Below are 27,274 nucleotides of genomic sequence, written 5' to 3' on the forward strand. Positions count from 1 at the left end.
AGTTAGAAGAGACAAGTCAGTTAGAAGAGACAAGTCAGTTAGAAGAGACAAGTCAGTCAGAAGAGACAAGTCAGTTAGAAGAGACAAGTCAGTCAGTTAGAAGGGACAAGTCAGTTAGAAGAGACAAGTCAGTCAGAAGAGACAAGTCAGTTAGAAGAGACAAGTCAGTCAGAAGAGACAAGTCAGTCAGAAGAGACACGTCAGTTAGAAGAGACAAGTCAGTTAGAAGAGACAAGTCAGTTAGAAGAGACAAGTCAGTTAGAAGAGACAAATCAGTTAGAAGAGACAAGTCAGTTAGAAGAGACAAGTCAGTTAGAAGAGACAAGTCAGTTAGAAGAGACAAGTCAGTCAGAAGAGACAAGTCAGTCAGAAGAGACAAGTCAGTCAGAAGAGACACGTCAGTTAGAACAGACAAGTCAGTCAGTTAGAAGGGACAAGTCAGTTAGAAGAGACAAGTCAGTCAGAAGAGACAAGTCAGTTAGAAGAGACAAGTCAGTTAGAAGAGACAAGTCAGTCAGAAGAGACAAGTCAGTCAGAAGAGACAAGTCAGTTAGAAGAGACAAGTCAGTCAGAAGAGACAAGTCAGTTAGAAGAGACAAGTCAGTCAGAAGAGACAAGCCAGTTAGAAGAGACAAGTCAGTTAGAAGAGACAAGCCAGTTAGAAGAGACAAGCCAGTTAGAAGAGACAAGCCAGTTAGAAGAGACAAGCCAGTTAGAAGAGACAAGCCAGTTAGAAGAGACAAGCCAGTTAGAAGAGACAAGTCAGTTAGAAGAGACAAGTCAGTTAGAAGAGACAAGCCAGTTAGAAGAGACAAGTCAGTTAGAAGAGACAAATCAGTTAGAAGAGACAAGTCAGTTAGAAGAGACAAGTCAGTTAGAAGAGACAAGTCAGTTAGAAGAGACAAGTCAGTTAGAAGAGACAAGTCAGTCAGAAGAGACAAGTCAGTTAGAAGAGACAAGTCAGTTAGAAGAGACAAGTCAGTTAGAAGAGACAAGTCAGTTAGAAGAGACAAGTCAGTTAGAAGAGACAAGTCAGTCAGAAGAGACAAGTCAGTTAGAAGAGACAAGTCAGTTAGAAGAGACAAGTCAGTTAGAAGAGACACGTCAGTCAGAAGAGACAAGTCAGTTAGAAGAGACAAGTCAGTTAGAAGAGACAAGTCAGTTAGAAGAGACAAGTCAGTTAGAAGAGACAAGTCAGTCAGAAGAGACAAGTCAGTTAGAAGAGACAAGTCAGTTAGAAGAGACACGTCAGTTAGAAGAGACACGTCAGTCAGAAGAGACAAGTCAGTTAGAAGAGACAAGTCAGTCAGAAGAGACAAGTCAGTTAGAAGAGACAAGTCAGTTAGAAGAGACAAGTCAGTCAGAAGAGACAAGTCAGTTAGAAGAGACAAGTCAGTTAGAAGAGACAAGTCAGTCAGAAGAGACAAGTCAGTTAGAAGAGACAAGTCAGTTAGAAGAGACAAGTCAGTCAGAAGAGACACGTCAGTTAGAAGAGACAAGTCAGTTAGAAGAGACACGTCAGTTAGAAGAGACAAGTCAGTTAGAAGAGACAAGTCAGTTAGAAGAGACACGTCAGTTAGAAGAGACAAGTCAGTTAGAAGAGACACGTCAGTCAGAAGAGACAAGTCAGTTAGAAGAGACAAGTCAGTTAGAAGTAATAAGAAGAAGGCACGTGTTTCAGGTGTTAATGTTCCAGGTATTGTTCACCAAGCATCACAAGTTAATGTTCCAGGTGTTGCTCACCAAGCATCACAAGTTAATGTTCCAGGTGTTGCTCACCAAGCATCACAAGTTAATGTTCCAGGTGTTGCTCACCAAGCATCACAAGTTAATGTTCCAGGTGTTGCTCACCAAGCATCACAAGTTAATGTTCCAGGTGTTGCTCACCAAGCATCACAAGTTAATGTTCCAGGTGTTGCTCACCAAGCATCACAAGTTAATGTTCCAGGTGTTGCTCACCAAGCATCACAAGTTAATGTTCCAGGTGTTGCTCACCAAGCATCACAAGTTAATGTTCCAGGTGTTGCTCACCAAGCATCACAAGTTAATGTTCCAGGTGTTGCTCACCAAGCATCACAAGTTAATGTTCCAGGTGTTGCTCACCAAGCATCACAAGTTAATGTTCCAGGTGTTGCTCACCAAGCATCACAAGTTAATGTTCCAGGTGTTGCTCACCAAGCATCACAAGTTAATGTTCCAGGTGTTGCTCACCAAGCATCACAAGTTAATGTTCCAGGTGTTGCTCACCAAGCATCACAAGTTAATGTTCCAGGTGTTGCTCACCAAGCATCACAAGTTAATGTTCCAGGTGTTGCTCACCAAGCATCACAAGTTAATGTTCCAGGTGTTGCTCACCAAGCATCACAAGTTAATGTTCCAGGTGTTGCTCACCAAGCATCACAAGTTAATGTTCCAGGTGTTGCTCACCAAGCATCACAAGTTAATGTTCCAGGTGTTGCTCACCAAGCATCACAAGTTAATGTTCCAGGTGTTGCTCACCAAGCATCACAAGTTAATGTTCCAGGTGTTGCTCACCAAGCATCACAAGTTAATGTTCCAGGTGTTGCTCACCAAGCATCACAAGTTAATGTTCCAGGTGTTGCTCACCAAGCATCACAAGTTAATGTTCCAGGTGTTGCTCACCAAGCATCACAAGTTAATGTTCCAGGTGTTGCTCACCAAGCATCACAAGTTAATGTTCCAGGTGTTGCTCACCAAGCATCACAAGTTAATGTTCCAGGTGTTGCTCACCAAGCATCACAAGTTAATGTTCCAGGTGTTGCTCACCAAGCATCACAAGTTAATGTTCCAGGTGTTGCTCACCAAGCATCACAAGTTAATGTTCCAGGTGTTGCTCACCAAGCATCACAAGTTAATGTTCCAGGTGTTGCTCACCAAGCATCACAAGTTAATGTTCCAGGTATTGTTCACCAAGCATCACAAGTTAATGTTCCAGGTGTTGCTCACCAAGCATCACAAGTTAATGTTCCAGGTGTTGCTCACCAAGCATCACAAGTTAATGTTCCAGGTGTTGCTCACCAAGCATCACAAGTTAATGTCCCAGGTGTTGCTCACCAAGCACCACAAGTTAATGTTCCAGGTGTTGCTCACCAAGCATCACAAGTTAATGTTCCAGGTGTTGCTCACCAAGCATCACAAGTTAATGTTCCAGGTGTTGCTCACCAAGCATCACAAGTTAATGTTCCAGGTGTTGCTCACCAAGCATCACAAGTTAATGTCCCAGGTGTTGCTCACCAAGCATCACAAGTTAATGTTCCAGGTGTTGCTCACCAAGCATCACAAGTTAATGTTCCAGGTGTTGCTCACCAAGCATCACAAGTTAATGTTCCAGGTGTTGCTCACCAAGCATCACAAGTTAATGTTCCAGGTGTTGCTCACCAAGCATCACAAGTTAATGTTCCAGGTGTTGCTCACCAAGCATCACAAGTTAATGTTCCAGGTGTTGCTCACCAAGCATCACAAGTTAATGTTCCAGGTGTTGCTCACCAAGCATCACAAGTTAATGTCCCAGGTGTTGCTCACCAAGCATCACAAGTTAATGTTCCAGGTGTTGCTCACCAAGCATCACAAGTTAATGTCCCAGGTGTTGCTCACCAAGCATCACAAGTTGTACTAGTGAGAACTTCTGCTTGATGTCAATGATGTATATTTTAGTCATTATTCAATATTACATTCTTCAAGGGTCCAATGTACATAAAAATTATTAAAATAAATGAACTCCATTTTTACTTCAACGAATAATTAGCTCCAGAGTGTTTAAGGTTAAATTATCAGTCAAGTTTCCTTATATTTACCTTGTTTACTGTTACACCCCAGTTGTTTACTGTTACACCCCGGTTGTTTACTGTTACACCCCAGTTGTTTACTGTCACACCCCGGTTGTTTACTGTCACACCCCGGTTGTTTACTGTCACACCCCGGTTGTTTACTGTCACACCCCGGTTGTTTACTGTCACACCCCGGTTGTTTACTGTCACACCCCGGTTTACTGTCACACCCCGGTTGTTTACTGTCACACCCCGGTTGTTTACTGTCACACCCCGGTTGTTTACTGTTACACCCCGGTTGTTTACTGTCACACCCCGGTTGTTTACTGTCACACCCCGGTTGTTTACTGTCACACCCCGGTTGTTTACTGTTACACCCCGGTTGTTTACTGTCACACCCCGGTTGTTTACTGTCACACACCGGTTGTTTACTGTCACACCCCGGTTGTTTACTGTCACACCCCGGTTGTTTACTGTTATACCCCGGTTGTTTACTGTTACACCCCAGTTGTTTACTGTCACACCCCGCTTGTTTACTGTTACACCCCGCTTGTTTACTGTTACACCCCGGTTGTTTACTGTCACACCCCAGTTGTTTACTGTCACACCCCGGTTGTTTACTGTTACACCCCGGTTGTTTACTGTCACACCCCGCTTGTTTACTGTCACACCCCGGTTGTTTACTGTTACACCCCGGTTGTTTACTGTTACACCCCGGTTGTTTACTGTCACACCCCAGTTGTTAACTGTCACACCCCGGTTGTTTACTGTCACACCCCAGTTGTTTACTGTCACACCCCGGTTGTTTACTGTCACACCCCGGTTGTTTACTGTCACACCCCGGTTTACTGTCACACCCCGGTTGTTTACTGTTATACCCTGGTTGTTTATTGTCACACCCCGGTTGTTTACTGTCACACCCCGGTTGTTTACTGTCACACCCCGGTTTACTGTCACACCCCAGTTGTTTACTGTCACACCCCGGTTGTTTACTGTCACACCCCAGTTGCTTACTGTCACACCCCGGTTGTTTACTGTCACACCCCGGTTGTTTACTGTTACACCCCGGTTGTTTACTGTCACACCCCAGTTTACTGTTACACCCCGGTTGTTTACTGTTACACCCCGGTTGTTTACTGTCACACCCCAGTTTATTGTTACATCCCGGTTGTTTACTGTCACACCCCGGTTTACTGTCACACCCCGGTTGTTTACTGTCACACCCCAGTTGTTTACTGTTATACCCCGGTTGTTTACTGTTACACCCCGGTTGTTTACTGTTACACCCCAGTTGTTTACTGTTACACCCCGGTTGTTTACTGTTACACCCCGGTTGTTTACTGTTACACCCCGGTTATTTACTGTCACGCCCCGGTTGTTTACTGTTACACCTCAGTTGTTTACTGTTACATCTCAGTTTACTGTTATACCCCGGATGTTTACTGTTATACCCCGGTTTACTGTTACACCCCTGTTGTTTACTGTTATACCCCAGTTTACTGTTACACCCCGGTTGTTTACTGTTACACCCTGGTTGTTTACTGTTATACCCTGGTTTACTGTTATACCCCGGTTGTTTACTGTTACACCCCGGTTGTTTACTGTTACACCCCGGTTGTTTACTGTTACACCCCGGTTGTTTACTGTTATACCCTGGTTGTTTACTGTTACACCCCGGTTGTTTACTGTTACACCCCAGTTGTTTACTGTTATACCCCGGTTGTTTACTGTTACACCCCAGTTGTTTACTGTTACACCTCAGTTGTTTACTGTTATACACCGGATGTTTAGTTATACCCCGGTTGTTTACTGTTACACCCCAGTTTACTGTTATACCCCAGTTGTTTACTGTTACACCCCGGATGTTTACTGTTACACCCCGGTTGTTTACTGTTACACCCCGGTTGTTTACTGTTATACCCCGGTTGTTTACTGTTATACCCCGGTTGTTTACTGTTATACCCTGGTTGTTTACTGTTACACCCCGGTTGTTTACTGTTATACCCCGGTTGTTTACTGTTATACCCCGATTGTTTACTGTTATACCCCGGTTTACTGTTATACCCTGGTTGTTTACTGTTACACCCCGGTTGTTCACTGTTACACCCCGGTTGTTTACTGTTATACCCCGGTTGTTTACTGTTATACCCCGGTTGTTTACTGTTATACCCTGGTTGTTTACTGTTATACCCTGGTTGTTTACTGTTACACCCCGGTTGTTTACTGATATACCCTGGTTGTTTACTGTTACACCCCGGTTGTTTACTGTTATACCCCGGTTGTTTACTGTTATACCCCGGTTTACTGTTATACCCTGGTTGTTTACTGTTACACCCCAGTTGTTTACTGTTACACTGCGGTTTACTGTTATACCCTGGTTGTTTACTGTTACACCCCGGTTGTTTACTGTTATACCCTGGTTGTTTACTGTCACACCCCGGTTGTTTACTGTCACACCCCGGTTGTTTACTGTTATACCCTGGTTGTTTACTGTTACACCCCAGTTTCCTGTTACACCCCGGTTTACTGTTACACCCCGGTTGTTTACTGTCACACCCCGGTTTACTGTTATACCCTGGTTGTTTACTGTTACACCCAGGTTGTTTACTGTCACACCCCGGTTGTTTACTGTTATACCCCAGTTGTTTACTGTTACACCCCGGTTTACTGTTACACCCTGGTTGTTTACTGTTACACCCCAGTTGTTTACTGTTACACCCTGGTTGTTTACTGTTACACCCCAGTTGTTTACTGTCACACCCCGGTTGTTTACTGTTATACCCCGGTTGTTTACTGTTACACCCCGGTTGTTTACTGTCACACCCCGGTTGTTTACTGTTATACCCCAGTTGTTTACTGTTACACCCCGGTTGTTTACTGTTACACCCTGGTTGTTTACTGTTACACCCCAGTTGTTTACTGTTATACCCCGGTTGTTTACTGTTATACCCCAGTTGTTTACTGTTACACCCCGGTTGTTTACTGTTACACCCCGGTTGTTTACTGTTACACCCCGGTTGTTTACTGTTACACCCCGGTTGTTTACTGTTATACCCCGGTTGTTTACTGTTATACCCCAGTTGTTTACTGTCATACCCCGGTTGTTTACTGTTACACCCCGGTTTACTGTTACACCCCGGTTTACTGTCACACCCCGGTTGTTTACTGTTATACCCCGGTTGTTTCCTGTTATACCCCGGTTGTTTACTGTTACACCCCGGTTGTTTTACTACTGATGTATCATACAAACGTTGTTTACTACTGATGTATCATATAAACGTTGTTTACTGATGTATCATACATTGTTTACTACTGATGTATCATACAAACGTTGTTTACTGACGTATCATACAAACGTTGTTTACTACTGATGTATCAAACGTTGTTTACTACTGATGAATCATACAAACGTTGTTTACTACTGATGTATCATACAAACGTTGTTTACTACTGATGTATCATACAAACATTGTTTACTACTGATGTATCATACAAACGTTGTTTACTACTGATGTATTATACAAACATTGTTTACTACTGATGTATCATACAAACGTTGTTTACTACTGATGTATCATACAAACGTTGTTTACTACTGATGTATTATACAAACATTGTTTACTACTGATGTATCATACAAACGTTGTTTACTACTGATGTATCATACAAACGTTGTTTACTACTGATGTATCATACAAACGTTTACTACTGATGTATCATACAAACGTTGTTTACTACTGATGTATTATACAAACATTGTTTACTACTGATGTATCATACAAACGTTGTTTACTACTAATGTATCATACAAACGTTGTTTACTACTGATGTATCAAACGTTGTTTACTACTGATGTATCAAACAAACGTTTACTACTGATGTATCAAACGTTGTTTACTACTGATGTATCATACAAACGTTGTTTACTACTGATGTAACATACAAACGTTGTTTACTACTGATGTATCAAACAAACGTTGTTTACTACTGATGTATCAAACAAACGTTGTTTACTACTGATGTATCAAACAAACGTTGTTTACTACTGATGTATCAAACAAACGTTGTTTACTACTGATGTATCAAACAAACGTTGTTTACTACTGATGTATCAAACAAACGTTGTTTACTACTGATGTATCAAACGAACGTTGTTTACTACTGATGTATCATACAAAAATTGTTTACTACTGATGTATCAAACAAACGTTGTTTACTACTGATGTATCAAACATTGTTTACTACTGATGTAACATACAAACGTTGTTTACTACTGATGTATCAAACAAACGTTGTTTACTACTGATGTATCAAACAAACGTTGTTTACTACTGATGTATCAAACATTGTTTACTACTGATGTAACATACAAACGTTTACTACTGATGTATCAAACAAACGTTGTTTACTATTGATGTATCAAACAAACGTTGTTTACTACTGATGTATCAAACATTGTTTACTACTGATGTATCAAACAAACATTGTTTACTACTGATGTAACATACAAACGTTGTTTACTACTGATGTATCAAACAAACATTGTTTACTACTGATGTAACATACAAACGTTGTTTACTACTGATGTATCAAACAAACGTTGTTTACTACTGATGTATCAAACAAACGTTGTTTACTACTGATGTATCAAACAAACATTGTTTACTACTGATGTATCAAACAAACGTTGTTTACTACTGATGTATCATACAAACGTTGTTTACTACTGATGTATCATACAAACGTTGTTTACTACTGATGTATCAAACAAACATTGTTTACTACTGATGTATCAAACAAACAAACGTTGTTTACTACTGATGTATCATACAAACGTTGTTTACTACTGATGTATCATACAAACGTTGTTTACTACTGATGTATCAAACAAACGTTGTTTACTACTGATGTATCATATAAACATTGTTTACTACTGATGTATCAAACAAACGTTGTTTACTACTGATGTATCTTATAAACATTGTTTACTACTGATGTATCAAACAAACGTTGTTTACTACTGATGTATCATACAAACGTTGTTTACTACTGATGTATCAAACAAACGTTGTTTACTACTGATGTATCATACAAACGTTGTTTACTACTGATGTATCAAACAAACGTTGTTTACTACTGATGTATCAAACATTGTTTACTACTGATGTATCATACAAACGTTGTTTACTACTGATGTAACATACAAACGTTGTTTACTACTGATGTATCATACAAACGTTGTTTACTACTGATGTATCAAACAAACGTTGTTTACTACTGATGTATCATACAAACGTTGTTTACTACTGATGTATCAAACAAACGTTGTTTACTACTGATGTATCAAACATTGTTTACTACTGATGTATCATATAAACGTTGTTTACTACTGATGTATCAAACAAACGTTGTTTACTACTGATGTATCATACAAACGTTGTTTACTACTGATGTATCATACAAACGTTGTTTACTACTGATGTATCATATAAACGTTGTTTACTACTGATGTATCAAACAAACGTTGTTTACTACTGATGTATCATACAAACGTTGTTTACTACTGATGTATCAAACAAACATTGTTTACTACTGATGTATCATATAAACGTTGTTTACTACTGATGTATCAAACAAACGTTGTTTACTACTGATGTATCATATAAACGTTGTTTACTACTGATGTATCAAACAAACGTTGTTTACTACTGATGTATCATATAAACGTTGTTTACTACTGATGTATCATACAAACGTTGTTTACTACTGATGTATCATACAAACGTTGTTTACTACTGATGTATCATATAAACGTTGTTTACTACTGATGTATCAAACAAACGTTGTTTACTACTGATGTATCATACAAACGTTGTTTACTACTGATGTATCAAACATTGTTTACTACTGATGTATCATATAAACGTTGTTTACTACTGATGTATCATACAAACGTTGTTTACTACTGATGTATCATACGAACGTTGTTTACTACTGATGTATCAAACAAACATTGTTTACTACTGATGTATCAAACAAACAAACGTTGTTTACTACTGATGTATCAAACAAACATTGTTTACTACTGATGTATCATATAAACGTTGTTTACTACTGATGTATCAAACAAACGTTGTTTACTACTGATGTATCATACAAACGTTGTTTACTACTGATGTATCAAACAAACGTTGTTTACTACTGATGTATCAAACAAACGTTGTTTACTACTGATGTATCATACAAACGTTGTTTACTACTGATGTATCAAACAAACGTTGTTTACTACTGATGTATCAAACAAACGTTGTTTACTACTGATGTATCATATAAACGTTGTTTACTACTGATGTATCAAACAAACGTTGTTTACTACTGATGTATCAAACATTGTTTACTACTGATGTATCAAACATTGTTTACTACTGATGTATCAAACAAACGTTGTTTACTACTGATGTATCAAACAAACGTTGTTTACTACTGATGTATCAAACATTGTTTACTACTGATGTATCAAACAAACGTTGTTTACTACTGATGTATCAAACATTGTTTACTACTGATGTATCAAACAAACATTGTTTACTACTGATGTATCAAACAAACGTTGTTTACTACTGATGTATCAAACAAACGTTGTTTACTACTGATGTATCAAACATTGTTTACTACTGATGTATCAAACATTGTTTACTACTGATGTATCAAACAAACATTGTTTACTACTGATGTATCAAACAAACATTGTTTACTACTGATGTATCAAACATTGTTTACTACTGATGTATCAAACATTGTTTACTACTGATGTATCAAACAAACATTGTTTACTACTGATGTATCAAACAAACGTTGTTTACTACTGATGTATCAAACATTGTTTACTACTGATGTATCAAACAAACATTGTTTACTACTGATGTATCAAACAAACGTTGTTTACTACTGATGTATCATACAAACGTTGTTTACTACTGATGTATCATACATTGTTTACTACTGATGTATCAAACATTGTTTACTACTGATGTATCAAACAAACATTGTTTACTACTGATGTATCAAACAAACGTTGTTTACTACTGATGTATCATACATTGTTTACTACTGATGTATCAAACATTGTTTACTACTGATGTATCAAACATTGTTTACTACTGATGTATCAAACAAACATTGTTTACTACTGATGTATCAAACAAACATTGTTTACTACTGATGTATCAAACAAACATTGTTTACTACTGATGTATCAAACATTGTTTACTACTGATGTATCAAACAAACATTGTTTACTACTGATGTATCAAACAAACATTGTTTACTACTGATGTATCAAACAAACATTGTTTACTACTGATGTATCAAACAAACGTTGTTTACTACTGATGTATCAAACATTGTTTACTACTGATGTATCAAACAAACATTGTTTACTACTGATGTATCAAACAAACGTTGTTTACTACTGATGTATCATACAAACATTGTTTACTACTGATGTATCAAACATTGTTTACTACTGATGTATCAAACAAACATTGTTTACTACTGATGTATCAAACAAACATTGTTTACTACTGATGTATCAAACGTTGTTTACTACTGATGTATCAAACAAACATTGTTTACTACTGATGTATCAAACAAACGTTGTTTACTACTGATGTATCAAACAAACGTTGTTTACTACTGATGTATCAAACAAACGTTGTTTACTACTGATGTATCAAACAAACATTGTTTACTACTGATGTATCAAACAAACGTTGTTTACTACTGATGTATCAAACAAACGTTGTTTACTACTGATGTATCATACATTGTTTACTACTGATGTATCAAACAAACGTTGTTTACTACTGATGTATCAAACAAACATTGTTTACTACTGATGTATCAAACAAACATTGTTTACTACTGATGTATCAAACAAACGTTGTTTACTACTGATGTATCAAACAAACATTGTTTACTACTGATGTATCAAACATTGTTTACTACTGATGTATCAAACAAACGTTGTTTACTACTGATGTATCAAACAAACGTTGTTTACTACTGATGTATCATACATTGTTTACTACTGATGTATCAAACAAACGTTGTTTACTACTGATGTATCAAACATTGTTTACTACTGATGTATCAAACATTGTTTACTACTGATGTATCAAACATTGTTTACTACTGATGTATCAAACAAACGTTGTTTACTACTGATGTATCAAACAAACGTTGTTTACTACTGATGTATCAAACATTGTTTACTACTGATGTATCAAACAAACGTTGTTTACTACTGATGTATCAAACATTGTTTACTACTGATGTATCAAACATTGTTTACTACTGATGTATCAAACATTGTTTACTACTGATGTATCATTGTTTACTACTGATGTATCAAACATTGTTTACTACTGATGTATCAAACAAACGTTGTTTACTACTGATGTATCAAACATTGTTTACTACTGATGTATCAAACATTGTTTACTACTGATGTATCAAACAAACGTTGTTTACTACTGATGTATCAAACATTGTTTACTACTGATGTATCAAACATTGTTTACTACTGATGTATCAAACATTGTTTACTACTGATGTATCAAACAAACATTGTTTACTACTGATGTATCAAACATTGTTTACTACTGATGTATCAAACAAACATTGTTTACTACTGATGTATCAAACAAACGTTGTTTACTACTGATGTATCATACAAACGTTGTTTACTACTGATGTATCAAACAAACGTTGTTTACTACTGATGTATCAAACAAACGTTGTTTACTACTGATGTATCATACAAACGTTGTTTACTACTGATGTATCAAACAAACGTTGTTTACTACTGATGTATCAAACAAACGTTGTTTACTACTGATGTATCATATAAACGTTGTTTACTACTGATGTATCAAACAAACGTTGTTTACTACTGATGTATCAAACATTGTTTACTACTGATGTATCAAACATTGTTTACTACTGATGTATCAAACAAACGTTGTTTACTACTGATGTATCAAACAAACGTTGTTTACTACTGATGTATCAAACAAACATTGTTTACTACTGATGTATCAAACAAACGTTGTTTACTACTGATGTATCAAACATTGTTTACTACTGATGTATCAAACAAACATTGTTTACTACTGATGTATCAAACAAACATTGTTTACTACTGATGTATCAAACAAACGTTGTTTACTACTGATGTATCAAACATTGTTTACTACTGATGTATCAAACAAACATTGTTTACTACTGATGTATCAAACAAACATTGTTTACTACTGATGTATCAAACAAACATTGTTTACTACTGATGTATCAAACATTGTTTACTACTGATGTATCAAACATTGTTTACTACTGATGTATCAAACAAACATTGTTTACTACTGATGTATCAAACAAACGTTGTTTACTACTGATGTATCAAACATTGTTTACTACTGATGTATCAAACAAACGTTGTTTACTACTGATGTATCAAACAAACGTTTACTACTGATGTATCAAACATTGTTTACTACTGATGTATCATACATTGTTTACTACTGATGTTGTTTACTACTGATGTATCAAACAAACATTGTTTACTACTGATGTATCAAACAAACGTTGTTTACTACTGATGTATCATACATTGTTTACTACTGATGTATCAAACATTGTTTACTACTGATGTATCATACAAACGTTGTTTACTACTGATGTATCAAACAAACGTTGTTTACTACTGATGTATCATACAAACATTGTTTACTACTGATGTATCATACAAACGTTGTTTACTACTGATGTATCATACAAACGTTGTTTACTACTGATGTATCAAACAAACGTTTACTACTGATGTATCAAACAAACATTGTTTACTACTGATGTATCAAACAAACATTGTTTACTACTGATGTATCAAACAAACGTTGTTTACTACTGATGTATCAAACATTGTTTACTACTGATGTATCAAACAAACATTGTTTACTACTGATGTATCAAACAAACGTTGTTTACTACTGATGTATCATACAAACATTGTTTACTACTGATGTATCAAACATTGTTTACTACTGATGTATCAAACAAACATTGTTTACTACTGATGTATCAAACAAACATTGTTTACTACTGATGTATCAAACGTTGTTTACTACTGATGTATCAAACAAACATTGTTTACTACTGATGTATCAAACAAACGTTGTTTACTACTGATGTATCAAACAAACAAACGTTGTTTACTACTGATGTATCAAACAAACGTTGTTTACTACTGATGTATCAAACAAACAAACATTGTTTACTACTGATGTATCATACAAACGTTGTTTACTACTGATGTATCATATAAACGTTGTTTACTACTGATGTATTATACATTGTTTACTACTGATGTATCATACAAACGTTGTTTACTACTGATGTATCATACAAACGTTGTTTACTACTGATGTATCATACAAACGTTGTTTACTACTGATGTATCATACAAACGTTGTTTACTACTGATGTATCATACAAACGTTGTTTACTACTGATGTATCATACAAACGTTGTTTACTACTGATGTATCAAACGTTGTTTACTATTGATGTATCAAACAAACGTTGTTTACTACTGATATATCAAACAAACGTTTACTACTATGTATCAAACGTTGTTTACTACTGATGTATCAAACATTGTTTACTACTGATGTATCAAACAAACGTTGTTTACTACTGATGTATCAAACAAACGTTGTTTACTACTGATGTATCAAACATTGTTTACTACTGATGTATCAAACAAACGTTGTTTACTACTGATGTATCAAACAGTGTTTACTACTGATGTATCAAACATTGTTTACTACTGATGTATCAAACATTGTTTACTACTGATGTATCATTGTTTACTACTGACAAACATTGTTTACTACTGATGTATCAAACAAACGTTGTTTACTACTGATGTATCAAACAAACGTTTACTACTGATGTATCAAACATTGTTTACTACTGATGTATCATACAAACGTTGTTTACTACTGATGTAACATACAAACGTTGTTTACTACTGATGTATCAAACATTGTTTACTACTGATGTATCAAACAAACGTTGTTTACTACTGATGTATCAAACATTGTTTACTACTGATGTATCAAACAAACATTGTTTACTACTGATGTATCAAACAAACATTGTTTACTACTGATGTATCAAACAAACGTTGTTTACTACTGATGTATCAAACATTGTTTACTACTGATGTATCATACAAACGTTGTTTACTACTGATGTATCAAACAAACGTTGTTTACTACTGATGTATCATATAAACGTTGTTTACTACTGATGTATCAAACATTGTTTACTACTGATGTATCAAACAAACAAACATTGTTTACTACTGATGTATCAAACAAACAAACGTTGTTTACTACTGATGTATCAAACAAACGTACTCAAACAAACAACTTTATTTTCAAAATAGAAAATATATTTTACAATCTTTAGAAAACATTACATAGTACATAATGAAATATTTAAGTCAATATTTGGTATGTTATGTGGTAGAGCTACCAAGGACCTTGTGGCGGGCTGCTCTCACACCTTGTGGTGGGCTGCTCTCACACCTTGTGGTGGGCTGCTCTCACACCTTGTGGTGGGCTGCTCTCACACCTTGTGGTGGGCTGCTCTCACACCTTGTGGTGGGGTGCTCTCACACCTTGTGGTGGGCTGCTCTCACACCTTGTGGTGGGCTGCTCTCACACCTTGTGGTGGGCTGCTCTCACACCTTGTGGTGGGCTGCTCTCACACCTTGTGGTGGGCTGCTCTCACACCTTGTGGTGGGCTGCTCTCACACCTTGTGGTGGGCTGCTCTCACACCTTGTGGTGGGCTGCTCTCACACCTTGTGGTGGGCTGCTCTCACACCTTGTGGTGGGCTGCTCTCACACCTTGTGGCGGGCTGCTCTCACACCTTGTGGTGGGCTGCTCTCACACCTTGTGGTGGGCTGCTCTCACACCTTGTGGTGGGCTGCTCTCACACCTTGTGGGCTGCTCTCACACCTTGTGGTGGGCTGCTCTCACACCTTGTGGTGGGCTGCTCTCACACCTTGTGGTGGGCTGCTCTCACACCTTGTGGTGGGCTGCTCTCACACCTTGTGGTGGGATGCTCTCACACCTTGTGGTGGGCTGCTCTCACACCTTGTGGTGGGCTGCTCTCACACCTTGTGGTGGGCTGCTCTCACACCTTGTGGTGGGCTGCTCTCACACCTTGTGGTGGGCTGCTCTCACACCTTGTGGTGGGCTGCTCTCACATCTTGTGGCGGGCTGCTCTCACACCTTGTGGTGGGTTGCTCTCACACCTTGTGGTGGGCTGCTCTCACACCTTGTGGGCTGCTCTCACACCTTGTGGTTGGCTTCTCTCACACCTTGTGGTGGGCTGCTCTCACACCTTGTGGTGGGCTGCTCTCACACCTTGTGGTGGGCTGCTCTCACACCTTGTGGTGGGCTGCTCTCACACCTTGTGGTGGGCTGCTCTCACACCTTGTGGTGGGCTGCTCTCACACCTTGTGGTGGGCTGCTCTCACACCTTGTGGTGGGCTGCTCTCACACCTTGTGGCGGGCTGCTCTCACACCTTGTGGTGGGCTGCTCTCACACCTTGTGGTGGGCTGCTCTCACACCTTGTGGTGGGCTGCTCTCACACCTTGTGGTGGGCTGCTCTCACACCTTGTGGTGGGCTGCTCTCACACCTTGTGGTGGGCTGCTCTCACACCTTGTGGTGGGCTGCTCTCACACCTTGTGGTGGGCTGCTCTCACACCTTGTGGTGGGCTGCTCTCACACCTTGTGGTGGGATGCTCTCACACCTTGTGGTGGGCTGCTCTCACACCTTGTGGTGGGCTGCTCTCACACCTTGTGGTGGGCTGCTCTCACACCTTGTGGTGGGCTGCTCTCACACCTTGTGGTGGGCTGCTCTCACACCACCACTCATATATTAACATCAAAATGTTACACCCAAGAAAACTTAACAACAACAAAAAAACAGAAAATTTAAAGAAATACGTGTATATAAAAGATCTCCATGCGGAAGTGAAGAAGAATCCTTCCGCTGTAAACCATGCATGTCATAATGGACGGTAGAAGTACCTCCTTAGATGGTAGAAGTACCTCCTTAGATGGAAGAACTTCCCTAGATGGAAGAGAAACCTCCCTAGATGGAAGAAGAACCTCCCTAGACAGTAGAATGACCTCCCTAGATGGTAGAAGTACCTCCCTAGATGGTAGAAGAACCTCCCTAGACAGTAGAAGGACCTCCCTAGACAGTAGAATGACCTCCCCAGATGGTAGAAGTACCTCCCTAGATGGTAGAAGAACCTCCCTAGATGGTAGAAGGACCTCCCTAGATAGTAGAAGTACCTCCCTAGATAGTAGAAGGACCTCCCTAGATAGTAGAAGTACCTCCCTAGATGGTAGAAGGACCTCCCTAGATGGTAGAAGGACCTCCCTAGATGGTAGAAGTACTACCCTAGATGGTAGAAGTACCTCCCTAGATAGTAGAAGTACCTCCCTAGATGGTAGAAGGACCTCCCTAGATGGTAGAAGGACCTCCCTAGATGGTAGAAGGACCTCCCTAGATGGTAGAAGGACCTCCCTAGATGGTAGAAGGACCTCCCTAGATGGTAGAAGGACCTCCCTAGATGGTAGAAGGACCTCCCTAGATGGTAGAAGTACCTCCCTAGATGGTATAAATACCTCCCCAGATGGTAGAAGGACCTCCCTAGATGGTAGAAGAACCTCCCTAGATGGTAGAAGTACCTCCCTAGATGGTATAAATACCTCCCCAGATGGTAGAAGGACCTCCCTAGATGGTAGAAGTACCTCCCTAGATGGTAGAAGGACCTCCCTAGATGGTAGAAGGACCTCCCTAGATGGTAGAAGGACCTCCCTAGATGGTAGAAGGACCTCCCTAGATGGTAGAAGGACCTCCCTAGATGGTAGAAGGACCTCCCTAGATGGTAGAAGGACCTCCCTAGATGGTATTAGGACCTCCCTAGATGGTAGAAGGACCTCCCTAGATGGTAGAAGGACCTCCCTAGATGGTAGAAGGACCTCCCTAGATGGTATAAATACCTCCCCAGATGGTAGAAGGACCTCCCTAGATGGTAGAAGTACCTCCCTAGATGGTAGAAGGACCTCCCTAGATGGTAGAAGTACCTCCCTAGATGGTAGAAATACCTCCCTAGATGGTAGAAGGACCTCCCTAGATGGTAGAAGGACCTCCCTAGATGGTAGAAGGACCTCCCTAGATGGTAGAAGGACCTCCCTAGATGGTAGAAATACCTCCCTAGATGGTAGAAGTACTACCCTAGATAGTTGAAGGACCTCCCTAGATGGTAGAAGGACCTCCCCAGATGGTAGAAGGACCTCCCTAGATGGTAGAAGAACGTCCCTAGATGGTAGAAGTACCTCCCTAGATGGTAGAAGAACGTCCCTAGATGGTAGAAGTACCTCCCTAGATGGTAGAAGGACCTCCCTAGATGGTAGAAATACCTCCCTAGATGGTAGAAGGACCTCCCTAGATGGTAGAAGGACCTCCCTAGATGGTAGAAGGACCTCCCTAGATGGTAGAAGAACGTCCCTAGATGGTAGAAGTACCTCCCTAGATAGTTGAAGGACCTCCCTAGATGGTAGAAGGACCTCCCCAGATGGTAGAAGGACCTCCCTAGATGGTAGAAATACCTCCCTAGATGGTAGAAGTACTACCCTAGATAGTTGAAGGACCTCCCTAGATGGTAGAAGGACCTCCCCAGATGGTAGAAGGACCTCCCTAGATGGTAGAAATACCTCCCCAGATGGTAGAAGGACCTCCCTAGATGGTAGAAATACCTCCCTAGATGGTAGAAGGACCTCCCTAGATGGTAGAAGTATTATCCTAGATAGTATAAGGACCTCCCTAGATGGTAGAAGTACCTCCCTAGATGGTAGAAGAACTTCCCTAGATGGTAGAAATACCTCCCTAGATGGTAGAAGTATTATCCTAGATAGTATAAGGACCTCCCTAGATGGTAGAAGGACCTCCCTAGATGGTAGAAGTACCTCCCTAGATGGTAGAAGTACCTCCCTAGATGGTAGAAGAACCTCCCTAGATGGTAGAAGTACCTCCCTAGATGGTAGAAGGACCTCCCTAGATGGTAGAAATACCTCCCTAGATGGTAGAAGTACCTCCCTAGATGGTAGAAAGACCTCCCTTGATGGTAGAAGTACTACCCTAGATGGTAGAAGGACCTCCCCAGATGGTAGAAGGACCTCCCTAGATGGTAGAAATACCTCCCTAGATGGTAGAAGGACCTCCCTAGATGGTATAAGTACCTCCCTAGATGGTAGAAGTACCTCCCTAGATGGTAGAAGTACCTCCCTAGATGGTAGAAGAACGTCCCTAGATGGTAGAAGGACCTCCCTAGATGGTAGAAATACCTCCCTAGATGGTAGAAGTACCTCCCTAGATGGTAGAAGTACCTCCCTAGATGGTAGAAGTACCTCCTTAGATGGTAGAAGTACCTCCATAGATGGTAGAAGTACCTCCTTAGATGGTAGAAGTACCTCCATAGATGGTAGAAGTACCTCCTTAGATGGTAGAAGTACCTCCTTAGATGGTAGAAGTACCTCCCTAGATGGTAGAAGGACCACCCTAGATGGTATAAATACCTCCCTAGATGGTAGAAGGACCTCCCTAGATGGTAGAAGGACCTCCCTAGATGGTAGAAGTACCTCCCTAGATGGTAGAAGGACCTCCCTAGATGGTAGAAGGACCTCCCTAGATGGTAGAAATACCTCCCTAGATGGTAGAAGGACCTCCCTAGATGGTAGAAGGACCTCCCTAGATGGTAGAAGTACCTCCCTAGATGGTAGAAGTACCTCCCTAGATGGTAGAAGTACCTCCCTAGATGGTAGAAGAACGTCCCTAGATGGTAGAAGGACCTCCCTAGATGGTAGAAATACCTCCCTAGATGGTAGAAGGACCTCCCTAGATGGTAGAAGGACCTCCCTAGATGGTAGAAAGACCTCCCTTGATGGTAGAAGTACTACCCTAGATGGTAGAAGGACCTCCCCAGATGGTAGAAGGACCTCCCTAGATGGTAGAAATACCTCCCTAGATGGTAGAAGGACCTCCCTAGATGGTATAAGTACCTCCCTAGATGGTAGAAGTACCTCCCTAGATGGTAGAAGAACGTCCCTAGATGGTAGAAGGACCTCCCTAGATGGTATAAGTACCTCCCTAGATGGTAGAAGTACCTCCCTAGATGGTAGAAGAACGTCCCTAGATGGTAGAAGTACCTCCCTAGATGGTATAAGTACCTCCCTAGATGGTAGAAGTACCTCCCTAGATGGTAGAAGAACGTCCCTAGATGGTAGAAGGACCTCCCTAGATGGTAGAAGTACCTCCCTAGATGGTAGAAAGACCTCCCTTGATGGTAGAAGTACTACCCTAGATGGTAGAAGGACCTCCCCAGATGGTAGAAGGACCTCCCTAGATGGTAGAAATACCTCCCTAGATGGTAGAAGGACCTCCCTAGATGGTAGAAGTACCTCCCTAGATGGTATAAGTACCTCCCTAGATGGTAGAAGTACCTCCCTAGATGGTAGAAGAACGTCCCTAGATGGTAGAAGGACCTCCCTAGATGGTAGAAATACCTCCCTAGATGGTAGAAGGACCTCCCTAGATGGTAGAAATACCTCCCTAGATGGTAGAAGAACGTCCCTAGATGGTAGAAGTACCTCCCTAGATGGTAGAAGAACGTGCCTAGATGGTAGAAGGACCTCCCTAGATGGTAGAAATACCTCCCTAGATGGTAGAAGTACCTCCCTAGATGGTAGAAGTACCTCCCTAGATAGTAGAAGTACCTCCCTAGATGGTAGAAGTACCTCCCTAGATGGTAGAAGTACCTCCCTAGATGGTAGAAGGACCTCCCTAGTTGGTAGAAGTACCTCCCTAGATGGTAGAAGGACCTCCCTAGATGGTAGAAGGACCTCCCTAGATGGTAGAAGTACTACCCTAGATGGTAGAAGTACCTCCCTAGATAGTAGAAGTACCTCCCTAGATGGTAGAAGGACCTCCCTAGATGGTAGAAGGACCTCCCTAGATGGTAGAAGGACCTCCCTAGATGGTAGAAGTACCTCCCTAGATAGTAGAAGTACCTCCCTAGATGGTAGAAGGATCTCCCTAGATGGCAGAAGGACCTCCCTAGATGGTAGAAGTACCTCCATAGATGGTAGAAGGACCTGACTAGATGGTAGAAGGACCTCCCTAGATGGTAGAAGAACCCCCCAAGATGGTAGAAGAACCCCCCTAGATGGTAGAAGAACCCCCCTAGATGGTAGAAGGACCTCCCTAGATGTTAGAAATACCTTCCTAGACAGTAGAAATACCTCCCTATATGATAGAAGTACCTCCCTAGATGGTAGAAATACCTCCTTAGATGGTAGAAGTACCTCCCTAGATGGTAGAAATACCTCCCTCTATGATAGAAGTACCTCCCTAGATGGTAGAAATACCTCCTTAGATGGTAGAAATACCTCCCTAGATGGTAGAAGTGCTAACCTAGATGGTAGGAGTACCTCCCTATATGATAGAAGTACCTCCCTAGATGGTAGAAATACCTCCCTAGATGGTAGAAATACCTCCCTAGATGGTAGAAGTGCTACCCTAGATGGTAGGAGTACCTCCCTAGATGGTAGAAATACCTTCCTAGACAGTAGAAATACCTCCCTATATGATAGAAGTACTACCCTAGATGGTAGGAGGACCTCCCTAGATGGCAAAGGTATCTCCCTATACAGTAGGAATACCTCACAAGACAGCATTAGTACCTCCCTGGACAGTAACACTACCTCCCTGGACAGTAGGACTACCTTGCTGGACAGTAGGAGTACCTTCCTGGACAGTAGTACTCCCTGGGCAGTAGAAGTACCTCCCTAGACAGTAGGAGTACCTCACTAGACAGTAGGAGTACCTCCGTAGATAGTAGAAGTGCCTCCCTAGACTATAGAAGTACCTCCAAAGACAGTAGAAGTACCTCCCTAGACAGTAGTACCTCCCTGGGCAGTAGAAGCACCTTCCTGGGCAGTAGATGTACCTCCCTGGGCAGTAGATGTACCTCCCTAAACAGTAAGAATACCTCCTCAGACTGGTCATAGACCGGGCTGCAAGGGCATTGACCCCTGGAACTATCTCCAGGAACTCTCTCCAGGTACCTTGCTAGAGTAGGAGTACCTCCCTGGACAGTAAGAGTACCTGCCTCGACTGTTGAAGTACCTTGCTAGACTGTAGGAGTACCTCCCTAGACTGTAGGAGTACCTCACTAGACTGTAGGAGTACCTCCCTTGACAGTAAGAGTACTTGCCACAACTGTAGGAGTACCTTGCTAGACTGTAGGAGTACCTTGCTAGACCGTAGGAGTACCTTGCTAGACCGTAGGAGTACCTTGTTAGACTGTAGGAGTACCTCACTAGACTGTAGTACCTTGCTAGACTGTAGGAGTACCTTGCTAGACTGTAGGAGTACCTCCCTAGACTGTAGGAGTACCTCCCTAGACTGTAGGAGTACCTCCCTAGACTGTAGGAGTACCTCTCTAGACTGTAGGAGTACCTTGCTAGAATGTAGGAGTACCTCCCTAGACTGTAGGAGTACCTCCCTAGACTGTAGGAGTACCTCACTAGACTGTAGGAGTACCTCCCTAGACTGTAGGAGTACCTTGCTGGACTGTAGGAGTACCTTGCTGAACTGTAGGAGTACCTTGCTAGACTGTAGGAGTACCTCGCTAGACAGTAGGAGTACCTCCCTAGACTGTAGGAGTACCTTGCTAGACTGTAGGAGTACTTCACTAGACTGTAGGGATACCTTGCTAGACTGTAGGAGTACCTCCCTAGACTGTAGGAGTACCTCACTAGACTGTAGGAGTACCTTGCTAGACTGTAGGAGTACCTCTCTAGACTGTAGGAGTACCTTACTAGAATGTAGGAGTACCTCCCTAGACTGTAGGAGTACCTCACTAGACTGTAGGAGTACCTTGCTAGACTGTAGGAGTACCTTGCTGGACTGTAGGAGTACCTTGCTGAACTGTAGGAGTACCTTGCTAGACTGTAGGAGTACCTCGCTAGACAGTAGGAGTACCTCCCTAGACTGTAGGAGTACCTTGCTAGACTGTAGGAGTACTTCACTAGACTGTAGGGATACCTTGCTAGACTGTAGGAGTACCTTGATAGACTGTATGAGTAACTCCCTAGACTGTAGGAGTACCTTGCTAGAGAGTAGGAGTACCTCCCTACCCTGTAGGAGTACCTCGCTAGACTGTAGGATTACCTTGCTAGACTGTAGGATTACCTTGCTAGACTGTACGAGTACCTTGCTAGACTGTAGGAGTACCTCACTAGACTGTAGGAGTACCTTGCTAGACTGTAGGAGTACCTCACTAGACTGTAGGAGTACCTTGCTAGACTGTAGGAGTACCTTGCTAGACTGTAGGAGTACCTTGCTAGACAGAAGGAGTACCTTGCTAGACAGTAGGAGTACCTCCCTAGACTGTAGGAGTACCTCCCTAGACAGTAGGAGTACCTTGCTAGACTGTAGGAGTACCTCCCTAGACTGTAGGAGTACCTTGCTAGACAGTAGGAGTACCTTGCTAGACTGTATGAGTACCTTGCTAGACAGTAGGAGTACCTTGCTAGACTGTAGGAGTACCTTGCTAGACAGTAGGAGTACCTCCCTAGACTGTAGGAGTACCTCCCTAGACTGTAGGAATACCTTGCTAGACAGTAGGAGTACCTTGCTAAACTGTAGGAGTACCTTGCTAGACTGTAGGAGTACCTACCTAGACTGTAGGAGTACCTTGCTAGACAGTAGTACCACCTTGCTAGACTGTAGGAGTACCTTGCTAGACTGTAGGAGTACCTTGCTAGACAGTAGGAGTACCTTGCTAGACTGTAGGAGTACCTTGCTAGACTGTAGGAGTACCTTGCTAGACTGTAGGAGTACCTTGCTAGACTGTAGGAGTACCTTGCTAGACAGTAGGAGTACCTCCCTAGACTGTAGGAGTACCTCCCTAGACAGTAGGAGTACCTTGCTAGACTGTAGGAGTACCTCCCTAGACTGTAGGAGTACCTTGCTAGACAGTAGGATTACCTCCCTAGACTGTAAGAGTACCTCCCTAGACTGTAAGAGTACCTCCCTAGACTGTAAGAGTATCTCCCTAGACTGTAAGAGTACCTCCCTAGACTGTAAAAGTACCTCCCTAGACTGTAAGAGTACCTCCCTAGATTAAGAGTACCTCCCTAGACTGTAAGAGTACCTCCCTAGACTGTAAGAGTACCTCCCTAGACTGTAAGAGTACCTCCCTAGACTGTAAGAGTACCTCCCTGGACTGTAAGAATACCTCCCTAGACTGTAAGAGTACCTCCCTGGACTGTAAGAGTACCTCCCTGGACTGTAAGAGTACCTCCCTGGACTGTAAGAGTACCTCCCTGGACTGTAAGAGCACCTCCCTGGACTGTAAGAGTACCTCCCTGGACTGTAAGAGTACCTCCCTGGACTGTAAGAGTACCTCCCTGGACTGTAAGAGTACCTCCCTGGACTGTAAGAGTACCTCCCTGGACTGTAAGAGTACCTCCCTGGACTGTAAGAGTACCTCCCTAGACTGTAAGAGTACCTCCCTAGACTGTAAGAGTACCTCCCTGGACTGTAAGAGTACCTCCCTGGACTGTAAGAGTACCTCCCTGGACTGTAAGAGTACCTCCCTGGACTGTAAGAGCACCTCCCTGGACTGTAAGAGTACCTCCCTGGACTGTAAGAGTACCTCCCTGGACTGTAAGAGTACCTCCCTGGACTGTAAGAGCACCTCCCTGGACTGTAAGAGTACCTCCCTGGACTGTAAGAGCACCTCCCTGGACTGTAAGAGTACCTCCCTGGACTGTAAGAGTACCTCCCTGGACTGTAAGAGTACCTCCCTGGACCTCCCTGGTCTGTAAGAGTACCTCCCTGGACTGTAAGAGTACCTCCCTGGACTGTAAGAGTACCTCCCTGGACTGTAACCTCCCTGGACTGTACCTCCCTGGACTTTACTAGTACCTCCCTGGACTGTAAGAGTACCTCCCTGGACTGTAAGAGTACCTCCCTGGACTGTAAGAGTACCTCCCTGGACTGTAAGAGTACCTCCCTGGACTGTAAGAGTACCTTCCTGGACTGTAAGAGTACCTCCCTGGACTGTAAGAGTACCTCCCTGGACTGTAAGAGCACCTCCCTGGACTGTAAGAGTACCTCCCTGGACTGTAAGAGTACCTCCCTGGACTGTAAGAGTACCTCCCTGGACTGTAAGAGTACCTCCCTGGACTGTAAGAGTACCTCCCTGGACTGTAAGAGTACCTCCCTGGACTGTAAGAGTACCTCCCTGGACTGTAAGAGTACCTCCCTGGACTGTAAGAGTACCTCCCTGGACTGTAAGAGTACCTCCCTGGACTGTAAGAGTACCTCCCTGGACTGTAAGAGTACCTCCCTGGACTGTAAGAGTACCTCCCTGGACTGTAAGAGTACCTCCCTGGACTGTAAGAGTACCTCCCTGGACTGTAAGAGTACCTCCCTGGATATTTACTGCCCACTAAACTACTACCAACTAAAATATTTATCATATGTTTAACAGTAAACAATAAACAAACTACAGAGTAAAGTATATGAATGTCTTAAACTGTGGAAGAAACCCTGGATGTGTGTAAGCATCATTCTTGCTTTCTCACTATCTTTACCATGTGTGCCACAGTAATTGACAAGTAAAAAACATTATAATGAAAATAAAACAGATTTCTGAATATTTTTATAGTAAATATTTGTAGACACAACACTTGAAAATGTTAAGACACAGTACCATTCTTTTTATCACAACACCTTCAGCCCTATTTATCCCAAAATCTTTAACAAAGTACATGTACACAGAAATACTACCAACTTGAGTACATGTACTAAAAACTAACATGTAACATTGTGAGTCAATACTGACCTACAGCTGGAAGAGGTGGAGCACCAGTACTGCTGCCACAGGCAGTTTGTTTAAGTGACGGCGGCAACGCTTGTGGTAGATTGAAACCTCGTAGTTTTAAATTAATGAGTTTACAAGCGATGCTGAACTCATGGAGATTCATCTTCCCATCACCATCAATATCAGACAAGGCCCTGAAGTACAGCATTTATCAAGAATTACAAGAATGAGCACGGTAGATTTTCAGTGACTCAACACAGTGTACAAAATGTTATTGTCACCAGGATCATTATCATTCATACAGTTACAATGTTACAGTCACCAGGATCATTATCATTCATACAGTTACAATGTTACAGTCACCAGGATCATTATCATTCATACAGCTATAATGTTATAGTCACCAGGATCATTATCATTCATACAGCTATACAGCCTCTTCTCACTTAATAACGGAATTCCGTTCCTAAGTGTTACGAGTATGGCCATATCCATTATATTTTATAATAGGGTATGCTCCTGGATTATTTTATAACATATATGTTAAGGCTAATATTAATGCTAATATTGTATTATATTATGTTTTGTTAGTCTATATTAGGTGTTTTCATGTAGTGGGAAACTACTAGTTGGAGCGCCAGTTACTAGTTTAGGTACTGACGTCTCCCTCAGTCATGTGACCAACTTGACGTCTGCTCACCACTCAATGGTACTGTGAGTAGGTTCTCAGCCCTTGCTCTGAGTAGGTTTCCACACTTGCTCAGAGTGGCTCCACAACACTCACACTGACTAGCACTCTCACTTCTAGTCTGTTCTGATTTCTAAGAGTTCTTTGGTCATATACATATCCCTTGCACAGGATTACCGATAAATCCTTGTCTGGATAATTACTTCCTGCAACAGATTGATTGCCTAACTCTAGTACTGGGAATTGTTTTGACAGTAAACTTTTGTCATAACAACAGCTGTACATGTATAATATCTTTTATGTATAAAGGAAAAAGATAAGTGATTTTGTTGCTCTATTTTAATTAATATAGAGTTCATAAATATATGAAGATACTATGTAAGTTTTATTGTTATTAAAGACAGATTTTATTTGAGTTTTGGCCATCCTACAGAAAGAAGGTTAACAAAGAAAGTCTTCTTAAAAAGGCTATATTGGCTGCACTAAAACCTTGTTACTATGGAGTTCACCCTAGACAATAGCCAACCTAGCAACTGATCCCCATCGAGGATCAGTAGCCCAGTGTTATACACTCCATACCATAACACTAAGACCACGTTGTTAAACAAATTCATCACTAAATGAGGAGCATACTATGATGGTAGTGGGTTTGTGTCAACCATCTTCGATATTGTTTTAATGTCACCTTTGAACTGTTTATAACATTTCTGGTATATTTTCAAATGTTTATACAGTAGTGTACTGTACATTGAAATA

At 41.2% G+C, this 27,274-nt stretch overlaps 1 protein-coding gene across 2 annotated transcripts in view; it reads right to left on the bottom strand.

The window, feature by feature from the left end:
- The window catches only part of LOC128691438 (intersectin-1), a 134,061-nt gene that overhangs the window by 38,708 nt on the left and 68,079 nt on the right, over positions 1-27,274 (bottom strand). For both annotated transcript variants that reach the window (XM_053780309.1, XM_070080453.1), the window contains one exon: positions 25,852-26,024. In XM_053780309.1, the coding sequence (XP_053636284.1) occupies positions 25,852-26,024 (173 nt within the window). The remainder of the gene's footprint in view (positions 1-25,851; positions 26,025-27,274) is intronic.

This window comes from Cherax quadricarinatus, unplaced genomic scaffold (genome assembly GCF_038502225.1).
Source record: "Cherax quadricarinatus isolate ZL_2023a unplaced genomic scaffold, ASM3850222v1 Contig459, whole genome shotgun sequence".
NCBI classification, from domain to species: Eukaryota; Metazoa; Arthropoda; class Malacostraca; order Decapoda; family Parastacidae; genus Cherax; species Cherax quadricarinatus.